The sequence below is a fragment of the Budorcas taxicolor genome, chromosome 24, assembly GCF_023091745.1.
Source record: "Budorcas taxicolor isolate Tak-1 chromosome 24, Takin1.1, whole genome shotgun sequence".
Lineage (NCBI taxonomy): Eukaryota > Metazoa > Chordata > Mammalia > Artiodactyla > Bovidae > Budorcas > Budorcas taxicolor.
In genome coordinates, this window is record NC_068933.1 from 5,962,356 (window position 1) to 5,976,160 (window position 13,805).

Genomic DNA, 13,805 nt, shown 5'->3' on the forward strand with positions numbered 1-13,805 from the left:
GTTACTATATTACAACCACTGCTTCAGTGATAAAAGTGGTAAAAGTGGGAAGTTGAGTGCCTCTCTTTATACCGGAAGAGTTCTAGAATAATTGAGAAGAAAACTCTTATCAGATTCCTTCAAGTCAAGGAAAGATGTAATGAAGATAGAGGGGAAACAATATGTACATACACACACTTCCAGTGGACCCTTGAACAGCGTGAATCTGAACTCCCTGTTATGTGCAAGCTTAGTCACTCAGTTGTGTCCGCTCTTTGTGAGCCCGTGAACTGTAGCCCACCAGGCTCCTCTGTCCATGGAATTTTCCAGCAAGGATCCTGGAGTGGGTTGCCATTTCCTCCTCCTGGAGATCGTCCCTACCCAGGAATGGAACCCATCTCTCTTGCGTCTCCTGCATTGACAGGCAGATTCTCTACCACTAGTATCAGCCAGGGAGCTGGTCCACTTATACCCAAGATTTTATTCTCCAATAAATACATAGTACAGTGCTACACAATTCACAGTAGTTAGTACATATATGTGGCTTGTTTTATTTTTTAATTAAAAATGTAAATTATTTTATAGGTTTAGTTATGTGTGTTCTATAACATATACTTTTTATACACAGTTATATGGATGGCTCAGACAGTAAAGAATCTGCCTGCAATGTGGGAGAGCCGGGTTTGATCCTGGGTCAGGAAGATCCTCTGGAGAAGGGAATGGCAACCCACAGCAGTGTTCTTGCCTGGAGAATCCCGTGGACAGAGGAACCTGGCAGGCTGCAGTCCATGGGGTGGCAAAGAGTCTGACATGACTGAGCAGCTAATACACACATACATATTTACACCAAGTGCATATGTTTGTATAGCTATAATTATATATTTATAGGAGACAAAGGCTAGTTTGGTGAGTCGTCATTATCAGTAGGTAATAGAGATGCTCTGCAAATTATGAGCATCTGATCTGGAAGCAGTCTGTGTGTGTTCATGACTCATCGCATCGCCCTCTTCATCTCAGCCAGGACCTCCAGAGCTGCCCGGGCCTGGGGTCCTTTGGGGTCCAGGATGTGGAACCGTGCGAGCCGCCGCCTCTCTCACAGCAGCCGCCCCGCTGATGGCCCCTCCCAGTGCTGACAGGCTCCATCACCCTGTTCTCCTCTCCTCCTCCCTCTCCAGCCCCCAGCTCTCCTTCCTCCCTTATATATTGCACACACCCCTTTAGTCCAGATTCTCCTTTACCTTCGTCTTCCAGATTTTCCCCTAAATAAAATCTTTCAGCCTCTTTTTCTGTCACTGTGAGCCCCCCAAAAAGAAGAAAAGATTCTGATCACTGTATAATACCACCATTCATGTTTTAAGAAGAAGGAAATGTATTCGTTTTGACATTAAATTGTCGCAATAAAGGGCTAGCTTCCCTTGTGGCTTAGACTGGGGGGAAGGTTCAATCCCTGGGTTGAGAAGACCCCCTGGAAGAGGACATAGAAACCCACTCCAGTGTCCTTGCCAGGAGAAGTCCATGGACAGAGGAGCCTGGCAGGCTGCAATCCGTGGGGTCGCCAAGAGTCGGACACGGCTGAGCGGGCATGTAAACGACAAAAATGCATTGCTCAGTGTTCACCTTACGGAAGGGCCCTGCACTTCAAGAGGAAGCAGAATTTGCACCCTACTCTCTACTGTTCAGCTTTGTGATTTTACATGGCCTGTATATTACTCTCACACTTTGGTTTTATTCTTAAGAGGTACGTATGGCGAGAGCGTTGATTGGCACTGTTGTTCTTCAGTCACACACATACAAAGTTTCAGTTACTTTATGGAATAAAGTAAGTCCTGTGGACCAGCTTGAGCATCTGATCACCGTTTATAAGGTGACCAACATCCTCTTCAAGTTGCATACAGTGCAGTAACTGGCTTACAGGGTAGACTCCTGGGTTACAACCTGTTTGTAAACTGTAAAGGACCACATTGGTTAAAATCAGCCAATTTTCAAAACACAGTATGGAGACTAGCTGGTTCTCTATGTCCAACAGAGAAGTCGGCTGTGATGGAAGGTGTGTGCACAGGTCCACTTCCTGCTTGGAGACTCTGTGGGCAACTCTGCATCTTCACCCCGGAGGACACCGGCATCGTTAATCCAGGATGTCAGACAGCCCCCCTCAATACGTGGAGGCCACCTGCCCATGGAAAGTGGATGTTATGTCTATACTGTATGTAATGCAAACTATCCGCACAGTAAGCGCGTATTTTTTTGTAATATATGTGGGTAGGCACACATTGTACTCTGCGCCATACAGTAAACACTATACTAAGCTTGCCTTTTCCTGCCTTAAATCTGCTGTGCTTCTCCTGCCGCAGTGAAACTTTCATCGCCTCTCCTTCCTTATTATGATGATATTAATGTCTGACTAAATAGTAATGGTAGTCATCTGCTCACAGTCTTGCCTAGACGGTTTAGTCAGCTTGATGAAGGCACGGCAGTTGCTTCCAGCAGTGAACAGTCACGTGTCGTGGCTCAGGCACAAGGGCAGTGCGGGCGGTGGGAACGGCGGGTCTGTCCCCGCAGCACCAGAGCCTTGGCTGAGGCTGCATGGAGTTTGCTTGCTTTCCTTTAATGAACCAAGCTCTCATTTGTTTGCTTGTTTGTTTGTTTAGGTATACAGCTGAGGAGTGTTTTGTAGGCACACAAGGTCACTCACACTCACGCACTCACACACACATACACACAGTCAGTCCCTGGCAGGTTTTGTAGCCACACAAGAACACACATACATGAGCCTCTCACCATCAGGTTTTCTCTTTCACCATAGTTTTTGTTCTTAGTAGCACAGCTACTGCTCCCTGTATTTCAGCTAACGAATAGTTCTCAGACTCTGTTGAAAGCATATAGCATCCTTGGTTGTAAAGAAAGAAAAGAATCTCCATTCAGGTTTACAGTTCCCAGCCTGTGCTTCTATCATTTAAAAAAATAATAAGATTACAAGGAAATGTCTGCATCAACTTAAGAGGCATTAGCTTTATTTTTCAAAACATTGTTTGCAAGCACAATAGGCTTTGCAGTTGTTTATAGCTTTTAAAGTATTCATCAGTATGAAATAACTGTTTATTTCCTTTCCCTGTTTCTTCTGATTGAGAACAAAAAAAAAAATTTTTTGATACAAGATACAATGCACTCTGCTAAGTTGTTTGTCAGATTTTATAAAGTGCGTTTACTCTCCCTGGGGCAGAGGGTTAGAATAGCTGCAGGATTAGCAAGGGGATGTGACCCCATGTGGTGCTTTCTAGATCTCTGGGTGTGCTTGGTCCCCGACCATCACGATTGATCTTGTCCTTGCTTCCCAGCTGGCCAGCAAGGGCGCCTTCCCTGCACTGTTCATTCATGCTCCCCTGTGCTCATTCAGAAGTCCACTGATTCCTCTACCTGGCCGGCTTGAGGGGCAGAGTGGCATCTCTCAATGAGGTGCAAAACTGCTTTCTTAGTCCGAGCTCCCAAGGGGCTACTAGCCACAGAGAAGGAAAAATGGTGTTCATCTACCCTGAGATTCACCAGGCACTTGGTCTTATTTTCCTTCTCAGCAAGTTTTCTTAAAACCTTAAAAGGTTGTTTCCCCCCACCTTCCCCTCTCCTTCTTAGTGTTAATCAGGGAAAGAAAGGAAGCATGGAATCATAAAAAGAAAAAAAAAAAACAAAAACTGCCCTGAAGTAAAGGAAATCTGTAGAACACAGCATGGTGCCTTTCTTTCTGTCATAATCTATCAATAGGGGTTCAATTGTTGATCATTGTGGCTTATCTGTCTTCCCATTACATGTTATTTTCTCCCTTATGAGAAACGCAGTGTTTATTATCACAGGTGGCAAAACACCGAAGTAAAAAACAAGCAGAGGTTACATCCAGTCACTGTAAGCGGGTCTCGTGTTGGCGTTCCTGCTATCATTCTGAAACCAGGAGCCAGTAAAGCAGGCGAGCACACACCCTGGCTTTCTCACACGCACATAACCCAGAGAGGCTGAGAGAGCAGGTGTGAGCCCTGGAAGACCAACGCGACGTCACTCGCCGGCTCAAGAGAGAATTAGAAACACCATTGTGCTACTGTTCAAATATTTGCTCATTGAACCTGGAAAGAAAAAATGTTGGTCACCTCGTGTCAGATTCCTGGTCCTCCTTCTCTAAACAGCGTCTCAGAGGTGGAGGAGCAGGGGGTTGTTTATCTAAGAGAGAAATACGAGCTCTGTATGTGGAGTTCCAGGTCTACCTAACATGGACTTCGTTAAGCAAACATAATTCAGCCGTCCTGAATCTGGCAAGACACTCTTTTATGTTTCTTGACTGTGTATCCTAAGAGACGACTCGCCGGTCGGGTAGACTGTTCACTGTGAGCAGCGCGTCTCGCACCCCGCTCCACGTCCAGCAGCCCTGGCGTTAAGCGAGCGGCGGGCTGCAGGGCGACCTGGGAAGAAACAGGAAGCCCGCGAGCAGATGTTGAGGATGGGAGTTTGCCTTCCAAACGTGCGAACCTGCGTGGCTGCACACTTTCTAAGTTTAACAGCACTATTTGCACATCTGTGAGTTTTAGGAGATTTTTTTATTTTTTTTTTGAAGCACCACAGGGAACTTCTTAGGAAAGAGAATTTGCCCAGAAGGGATCATGCTCACAGACAGAACTAATGAGTCTCATATTACAGGGCAAGTCTCTCTGATACATTTCTGTTGTTTTCTGTTCTTTGATTTGAAGCGACCCCTCTTGTTACACTGAATGCAGTGCCGAGAGGGCTTTCATTCATCTCGGCTCAGGACCAAAGCAATAACGTGGTCATTTCCTTTCTGAAGGTAGGAGAGCTAATGAGAAACACAGATTAGGAGCCAAGATCTATTCTGAGATTAAGATAACGTGTCCTAACAGAAGGTTTTCAGCGAAATGAAAGAGCCGGGCAGAGAGTTGAATGGGGGAAAGCGGGTTGTTGTTAAAAGTTCCCATCTGGCTTGAAACCATTGTCCTCTGCTGTGCAAGCACCGTGGTGCGATGTCACTGTGATAGTCAGTGAGGGATCTCTGTGTGCAGTTTGTCTGAGCCCTCTTTAGAATAAACACAGCCCACAACAAGAACAACTTCAGGGTGGTTTGGGGTTTGTAGAGACAGCTTCACGTATGGAAATGATAGCTTGTGAAAGCAAAACTGAGCTTTCGGTATCCTGAGTCCAATTCTCTGTGAAAAGCCTGAAGCAGTGGGCTCGTGGGAGCCCCAAGAACACGACCACCTTGTCACAGTGTCACCGCGGCCAGGTGCCCTGCACGCCCGCCCCACATGGGGTCACCTTCAGAGCCGCTGGAGGAACTGAAGGGGCTGCGCCACTAACTCTGCTGGCACGCTGGCAAAACTCACCCCCACCGACAGATGACAAGCGCTCGGCATAAAACCCCCGAGGTTCTGAGAAATGGATGGTCTGCTTCACTTAATTTCCTCCCGTTTACCCAGAGCCCCGATCTATTTTAGTAAATAAATTCAGGAAATTGGTAAAGCGCTTTACTCCATCCGTTATGTATCCGTAATTAAGGCGATTGTCACGTTTTTCCTGGCTCCGGCACTATGTTGCTCACAGCTTCCCTCCCGCGCCTGCGACCGGTTTATAAGGTCCCTGTAAAGGGGTGTCACGGAGTTTAAACCACTGGCACAAACAACCCAGCCCATACGTTGTGCAGAGAAGGGCACTTCCTCTGTTCATAAAGATTCCTGACCTTAGAGACGTCTCTCCACTGATCCCAGCACTGTCTCCCAGTAAAGCGTGTCCCTGTTCAGCCCCGGCTCCTTTGCAGGGCAGCACAGGAGACAGCAAGTGGCCGTTCGCTCAGAGGTGTCAGCCACCACCCCCCTGCTCTGGCCACCCCCTCCTGTCCACCCGCCGGGCTGGCAGTGAAACCTGAGCCGGCGACGCCGTGCCCGGGAGCGGCGCCTCCTCACCTTCATGAGCCACTGCGTGTTGTTCTCCATGATGTTCTCCAGCACCTGCAGCCTCTGCACCGAGTCGTCGTAGTCAAGGGGCGCGTCCCTCTGCACGGCGTTGGGCACGTAGGCGCTGGAGGGCGAGCGGCAGTGGTCCGTCTCCGGCAGGAGGAACGTGTAGCTACAGGCTCCGTGCTGAACCTGATACTGTTTCTTCCCAGCGGCGATGTCCATGCCCTTCCGAGAGCCGCTGTGGGCTGTGGCTACGGCCAGATCACAGCTCAGAGTCAAGAAAACAAGCTGCCACATTCTTTCTGTCTGTTGGTAATAAACCACCCGCTCAGCAAACTTCCAGGCGCATGAGAGTCCCGGCGCTAAGCTGCCCTCTCAGACGCGGGGCTCGGGGGCAGAGGCTCAAGGTCCATCAAGGGAAGCCTCCTGTTCCCTCCTTTCCCAGCCTTGGTCTCTGCTGCCGTCTCCTCTCTGGCCTCGCAGCAGACTGTCAGATCACAGTGGGGAGAAGAGCCCTGCTCCCCGTGAGGGCTGCATTCGCCTTCCAGACCCGCGTCAGCGCTGCTTTGTCTCTCTTCCCCAGATTCTCCAGTGTCAGGGTCCGAATCAATCACTTTCCTTTCCTTATATGATAAGTTGATAAGAGCAGGCAGACATGTGCAGCCGGCGGCTCCGCCCTCCCGGCTTGCCCGTTATCTTCCTGTAGGGGGGTCACCAGCCAGGCCACAGGAAAAATCCGGGCTTGATGTGTACTGTCCAACCGGGACTATATGCTGCAGAAGCCCTCTGGGAAAAACCGATCAGTTACAGGACCCCTGGGTATTTCAGAGGCACCACCCTAATTGACTGTTTCCTAGAGAGAGCCTGTAGGTCTCCTGTGTCTGAAACTGATTTCACAGCGCGAAGCTGGTAAATATCTGGGGCAATAGCTTTAAAGTACAATGAAAGTTCCTGTTTTTTCCTTTAGGAATAAAAATACTGCAAATATGTCAGGACTTCGGTTTATTTTTGTTATTACAAACAAAGAGGAAGAAGTCTCGCTCTTGTAAACTCTGTGCCTTTTCATAGGGAAAATAGTTTTGTTGGTATTACTTGATTTTTGAACCATTTAGCTAAGTATGCAAAACTTTCATCTTAAAACAGCTGGATAGGAACATCACGCTGTATTCAATTTGTGTTAGGAAAGTCAGTTTCTGAGCACTGACATTTCATCTTTTAAGCAAAATACCCACTCCAGTACTTAACGTAAACTTAATATATAACTAGCCTGATTAATTGTCCACTAAATTAGAATCCGTAGAAAAATCAGAATTTAAGAGGGAGTTGAGAGTGGCATATATGAACTTCTCCTTTATTAGGTCAGAATTTGCTCAAATCCAATCATTTTGTAACATATTATCCAGGATCAGTTGAATCAGTCCCACTCAGTGCTGGACTCCGCAAATCACTTCTTTTTCATTAACCCCAAAGTCCTTGTCTGCCAGATTCAAGGGCTGCGTTAACTCCCAAGGTTTTTCTGTTTCAATTCTGTGGATCCATAAATCCTCCAGGGTACTTCCTTCAATAGCTAAAACTTGACGTTTTGGGGTTGACAGTATGCTCACTCACCAGCCAGTGTGCATGGTGGGGGTCGGGGACGGGCGGTGGGGGGGGCGCGCCGCTACGTGGAGCCTCTGAGAGGGTCTGTCCATGCCCAAGGGCACGAGATTCCTCCCAGGCAGCAGTGGCCAGTTCAGCACTGACCCAGTGGACCTCGTCCCCCTGTAAAGCCAGTGTCCATGTAATCATGCAAGTGAATTGTTTGAAGAGACCTGATTAGACCTTCAAAGACATCCCTCCTGTGCATGGGCTGGCCCCTAGCTTACCTCCAGAGCAGAGGTTCTTAACCCAGAGTCCATGGACAGAACTCGTGGGGTCCGCAGACTTCGACAGGAAAAGATGTCTTTCTTTTTTGCCAAAGTCTAACTGAAATACAGCCTTTCTTTTAGCTTTGAGTAGGTCACAAACAACAGTTGTCAGTGTCTCTGGCTTCTCACGAACAGCAATGACAGATATTTTTATTATGATATCTCAATCTGTTACTTGCCCTCAGCACGGCATTGTCACTTAATCCACCCACAGGGTCCTGTTATTGAATGTTTGGATAAAATAGGTCATGTCATTTTTCTAAGAAGGGGTTTGTAGATGCCCCCAGATTCTCAAAGGGCTTGACGGCTCAGGAAGCTAGAACTTAATTTTGGTGCAAGGTCTCCACTAAGGGAACAAGGTAAAGATACACCTATTCAGGCTACTAACTGCAGAAGGACACATGTAGGATTTGAAGACGGGACACGTGTTAGAGCCCTGATTCTCGGAGATCTGCAGCAGATGCTTAACTCCTCTAAGCCTCAGTTTCCCTACCTGCAAAATAGGATGGTTCTTTCTCAGCAGCACTTTTAAGAGTTAAAATGATACGAAGTAATGCATGTAACTCAAGAAATATTACTTTCCTTCTCCAGCACGTCCCATTAAATTTTCCACTGTCAGATGTTGTCGCTGTGTTACTCTCTGGCTGACCATGAAGCAGAAACACAGGGGGCGCTTTTTTCATCCAAATTGCTTCCCCATTTGCCAGCATATATTATAAGGTAGTAATGTCACACATGTGGTTTCCAAGATCATCTGTCTGCTTCTCAGGCAAACAGGGTGGTTTAAAAAGAAGCCACAGGAAGAGCGGGCACCACAAGTAGCCCTTGTCTGCTGGGTGCTGGGGAGCATGATGGCATGTCGGACATAGAGAAGCTGAGAGAGAGAGGCGGGGAGACCCCGGCCCTGGGAGAGAACACCCAGGAGGAGCGCGTGTTGCCTCCAGGGCACCGGTTCTGCCGCTGGTGGGAGGGGTTGCTCCTTTGTCCAGGCCCTCCGGCGCGGGCGTGCAGTGAGCAGCCTGTAGGTACGTGGAAATTCTTCCCTGAGGCTTGGAGGGGAGTGGGGGTTGGCAGGTGTGCCCTGTAAAGTGTCCAGGAGTAAGTATTTCAGGTTCCTGGGCCACACGGGCTCTGTCACAGCTGCTCAACTCTGCCGTCGTAGTGTAGAAGCCATCAAGAGAAAACCCTCGAGGATGGGAGGTGGCTGTGTGCCAACGAAGCGTTATTCGTTGACACTGAAATTTGAACTTATCATAATTTCCACGTCATGAAATATTCTCTGGATTTTTTTCAGTCTTTTAAAAATGTAGGAACCATTCTTAGCTCACTGGCCGTTCCGCGGGGACCGCAGGCACTGGAGGGGGTTGCGAGGGGGCTGTGACACGGTCTCCAGGCCTCTCCGGGCGCAGGCAGTGTAAGAGGGAACCTCCAGGAGCCTTCCATGCCTCAGAGCAGCGCCCGTTCTCCCAAGGACGAGAACTGTGAGACAGGCCGGGGGAAAGGGCTCATTGAAGGGACGGGAACATTCGACCAAAAGAAAAGTGCCGCTTGGAAGCTGGATCTAAACTCCAAGAGGGAAGAGGCCCTGGGAGAACTGCGTCAGTGTGAAAGCAGAGCAGCGCCTTCAGGGCTGGATGGTGGGCTGAGTGCTGCACCACGAGGAAGCGGGGGAAGACGGGCGCGTCCACCACAGCCAGCTGGAGGCCCCAGAGGGACCAGCAGGGCCGAGCGGGGGCTCCCTGGGGCCGTCAGGCGGGAAGACTCTGCCCTGGGTGCAGACTCACCCCCAGCACGCACTTGTTTCCTGAGCGCCGGGCAGCAGGCAGCAGTCGCTACTTGCACCCCAGCCTGGGGATGGAGGCTGGAGGCAGCCTTGACTGCTTCTCAGAGCTGTTCAGTTTCAAAGAGAATCTTGAGTTTCCGTCAGTGACTTGCTGACAGGCTCACTAAAGGCAGATGGGGCTATAAAACGAGAAATATTATTACAGCCTTCCCAAAAGCTGCCTTCCTGCCCAGCCAATTTTTTTTTTTTTTTTTTTTTTTTTTGTCCTAACAGTTCTGCCGAACAGCTGTGTGTGGTGCTATTTATTTTCTTAATAATGTTTGTTTTCTCCCCTGTACTGTATGTCATCAGCTGAAATTCCGGAGGCTCCCATTTATTCGCTGTAGCGCTGTATCAAGTTCCCCTTTTCCACTTTGCCATCAGGGAGTGAACCCTCATTTGATGGCACCAGCAGGACCACGTGGCCGTCTTCCCTGGTAGAGAGGAGCGCTGCGGAGCTCTGACGAGGGCGCCTCTGCTCCAGGCCGCCCTGCAGAGCAGGCGTGCCGGACCAGTGGGAAAAGCCTGGCCATGGCTCCAGAAACGTAGGTCCAGAGTCGATGTGGGACTTGCTTCTCTCGGATCTGGGATCTGATTGACCCCAACCTTCCCAGGACCACCCGTGAGGTGCCGGATTGCTGGTTCTGGAGGCCAGAAGCCAAGAAACAGTGCCAGCTTGAACTCAGTGCAGTGCGGGGCAGCCCCCAAGGCATGGATCACCAGACAGGGTTTCAGGGAAACCTGCGTGACTTCTGCTCTTTCCAGGGAGCCTGCTTAATACTCATATCTAACGGGTTAGTTATACTGTTGGACTAAGGAGGGACAGAAGTGGGTCAGCTGTTGTGGGGGGGTTGGGGGGTGGTCATTGCTGTCTGAGCAGCAAGCGTATGTGGCAAGTGTCCACTCCGAAAGCCCATGGCTAATGGGGAGTAATGAGAAACCACGCAGACGTACTTGGGGGCACATTGATCTCCCACGTCAACTGACGTTTTGTGCCAGTCTCTTTCCATCGCATCTGGGCAGATCCCCAGAGTCAGTCTTGCACCCGCTGGTCACCGTCATGCAGCGAAGTGGCCGTCACCGTGGCACTGATGTCCGCAGGCCTCGGTGGCTGGGCCGGCATGGGCTTAGTTTTTCAAAAGTGCTGTGCTGGTGTGAGAGGACCTCCGGGTGCTGAAATACCCCTGCTAGGTGACGCTGAGGACACTCTTGGCTCTCAGCCGTTCACAGACAGCGGGCTCCTCAGGACCCCAGGGCATGGGGCCTTTCACCCACCTCCCTCTCCCACCTCCTTCTGTCCTGACCTTTTTAAAATCAGTTAAATCAGCCAACATGTTTACAGTTTAGTGTGCAGTGTACAGGGGAAGCCATTAAGAACCTCACTGGACATCAGATTGTTACAAGAGAAAAAGTTACTCTTACTACTTTTTTTTTCCCCAAATTGTATGCAACAATGAATGAGAGCTGAAGAAGCCACAAGGAAAAAGGAAAGAAAGGGCAAGAAGAGGGGAAGGGAACAGAAAGTGAGTATTTCGGCTTCTGGAAGCAGGCCCCCTCGTGGTGAGTCACAGAAGAGCTGTCTCTGTTCTGCGTCTCGTCTGTGGAACGGACCTGAAGGGGCTCGCGTGGGGTCCGGAGCCGTCTTGCAGAAGCCGTGGGCGGCCCCTGCCTGGAGGAGCTGGCCAAGTTGAGCCAGTGTTAGACGCCGAGACGGCAGGCTGCGGGGGTCAGTCCCCAGCTGCAGGGTCTGAGGACGTTAGCAAGGAGAAAGCCTCTTCAAGTTAGAGAGACAGAGGAAAGAGAAGGCCTGTAGATGCCAGTACACACACGTGGCGCTGTGGGAGGCTGACCTTGCCCCTGTGACGGACCTGGAAACCGAGGCTCGGCGGGGCGAGGCCACAGGCCTCCGCCAGCCCCCCGCATCTCAGGGCCTTTCTTTCACACTCGTGGATTTAAGTGGAAGTTAAAGCAGTGCTTTTGTCTCTTGCTTCTTTAGTATCTGTTCCGTTTTGGCTGCCGTGGCGTGTGGAGTCTTAGCATAGCAAGCAGGGCCTTTGCTCCCTCCCGGGGAAAGCACCCACGCCCCCCGAGTTGGAAGTGCAGAGTCTTAACCACTGGACCGCCAGGAAGTCCTAAGCCATGACTTCTTTTTAATCCCGATTTTAACATGGAAAGCTCAGCCACCCTTGGAGAACTGTGGGGAATCTCCATCATGTCACATGGCTGTCACCTCTGCGCTGCACAGACAGCACACCCCAGAGACATAACCCATTCCACTGATGGGTCCACCTTCTGTGGCCTTCGGTCACCCAAGTGGGGGCAGCCTGTCATGGACGGGGCCACCGTGTGCCCACCTGGACGCGGGGTCTGTCTGCCCATAGGCGCATAGAGCAGTGCAGACTCAGCCCGGTCGTTCTCACCAAGGAGGGACTCTGTGGAGGTCTAGCCTCTGGTCTGCCTGCATCAGTTACGCTGTCTATGTCCGTCCTTGCCATCTTTCCAGTTTTCTGGTGTCAACATTTTTTTTTTTTTCTCCTTTCTTTGCCTTTTTAATTTCATGCCCTGTCGCTGGCTGAGAGAGGGTGATGTTCCTTTGAGAATACGTACAGTTTCTGAAACGAAGTATGCTGCCCAGTTTAGCACAATTTTCTGTCCTAGCTGCAATTAAGCATACATAGCATTTGCCATAAAAGAGCTGGCCCGTTCCATATAGGGGAGAGCTAAGTGGCATTTACTTAGAATCAGGTACTGGCTCCATTAAATTCACCTTTGCAGAAGATGAGGAAATGTATAATTTGTTAAACTAAGTGTCTGCCTGCCGGAGGAGGAGAGAAAGCCTTTGCCAGATGTGTTTTCAGGCAATTTCCTTTCCTGGAAAATAGCCATTTTCCCTGCATGCCCCTCATGTTGTCATTCTCAGAGCAGATAGACTTAAGTGCTGGGCGTTAAAGGGCAGAGGCCTCGATAGCATCGCCTTATCTGAGACGATGATCTTCCTGCTTGCAGCTGTGTGACTTCTGTTTGACAGGGAGCTGTAGGCATCTGTGTGTCAGAAGGTTAGCACTGATGGAAGGGTCAGAGTTAATACTGAGAAAAATATTTTTCATTCTTATTTAGGTTATTGGTTGTCATTCTTATTTGAGTCAGTTCAGTCAAAGAGGTACCGAATCCTCACTCATTCTAACTTATCTGAGTGTTTACTGTGCCATTATGTCTGAAAGACTTTTAGAGAAGACAGTCTTTTTGTTTGTTTGTTTGTTTTAAGGAAACTTAGAAGATGCCTGAATTTTTGACAGTTTTGTACTGCCGTGAACCAGCAGAGCATCAGCTCAAGACAGTTTGCTTTGTAAAGCCACATTGTGTATAATATGGAACCTGAAGAACTGAAAAGAAAAAGCTTTTTATTTACGAGAAACTTGGGAAATATCCAAGTAACTATTTTTCTAAGATTTCATGATGAATTCCCTGAATTTTTAGGAATATGTTAGTTTATGTAATTTTTCTGTTACATGCAGTTATCTCAAATGCTGTTTGATTTTTAAATATTTTCATCCTCCAATATTTTTGTTTTATCTTTCCATCAAAAAAAGTGCCTAAAAGGTCAAGATACAAGTCATAACTTTAAAAAGGCAGTGGATGAAATTCTAAAACAATAGATGAGTGCATTAGCCTGATAATATTTCTGCCAGTAATTCTGTGTCCTGTTTTCTGCCCGTATGTAGAAAAAAAAAGGCTAAACGTTCTCTTTCAGTGGATTGATGTCAATGATTACTGTTTTGCTTATGACCAATGAAAAGTCAATAAAATCTTTCCTTTGACTAACACTGTTGTTAGAGTGTTTTGAAGTGGGCTTCAAAACAGAAAAGATTTTGAAGTGGGCTTATGAGTTGTAATTTTATAGTAAATGTTCCTAATTTCAGCAAAGCTATTGAGAAGTCAGATCCTATTGCCTGTGAAAAATGTGTCTAGTCTCTCTGCCATAACCATCCTACTGAAGAACTGTCCAAATTCCTCTCAGAATGAGTTTTCTCTTGAGAGTGGCCTAATGCCATCGAGATAAATCTCTGTTTAATCTAAATTTATAAATTTTTTATATTAATTATTGAGAAACCTTTTAAAATAAGAGAGATAAAAATGTCATGTGTGTTATTT

The 13,805-nt window shown here is 48.4% G+C and overlaps 2 protein-coding genes across 4 annotated transcripts in view; one reads left to right on the top strand and one right to left on the bottom strand.

Annotated features, from left to right (window-relative positions):
- Positions 1-6,614, bottom strand: part of ANGPT2 (angiopoietin 2) — a 56,160-nt gene extending 49,546 nt beyond the window's left edge. The window contains exon 1 of the mRNA XM_052661249.1: positions 5,931-6,614. Coding sequence (XP_052517209.1) covers positions 5,931-6,221 — 291 coding nt within the window. The 5' untranslated portion in view covers positions 6,222-6,614. The remainder of the gene's footprint in view (positions 1-5,930) is intronic.
- MCPH1 (microcephalin 1) overlaps positions 1-13,805 on the top strand; it is a 227,715-nt gene that overhangs the window by 148,353 nt on the left and 65,557 nt on the right. The window lies entirely within an intron of this gene.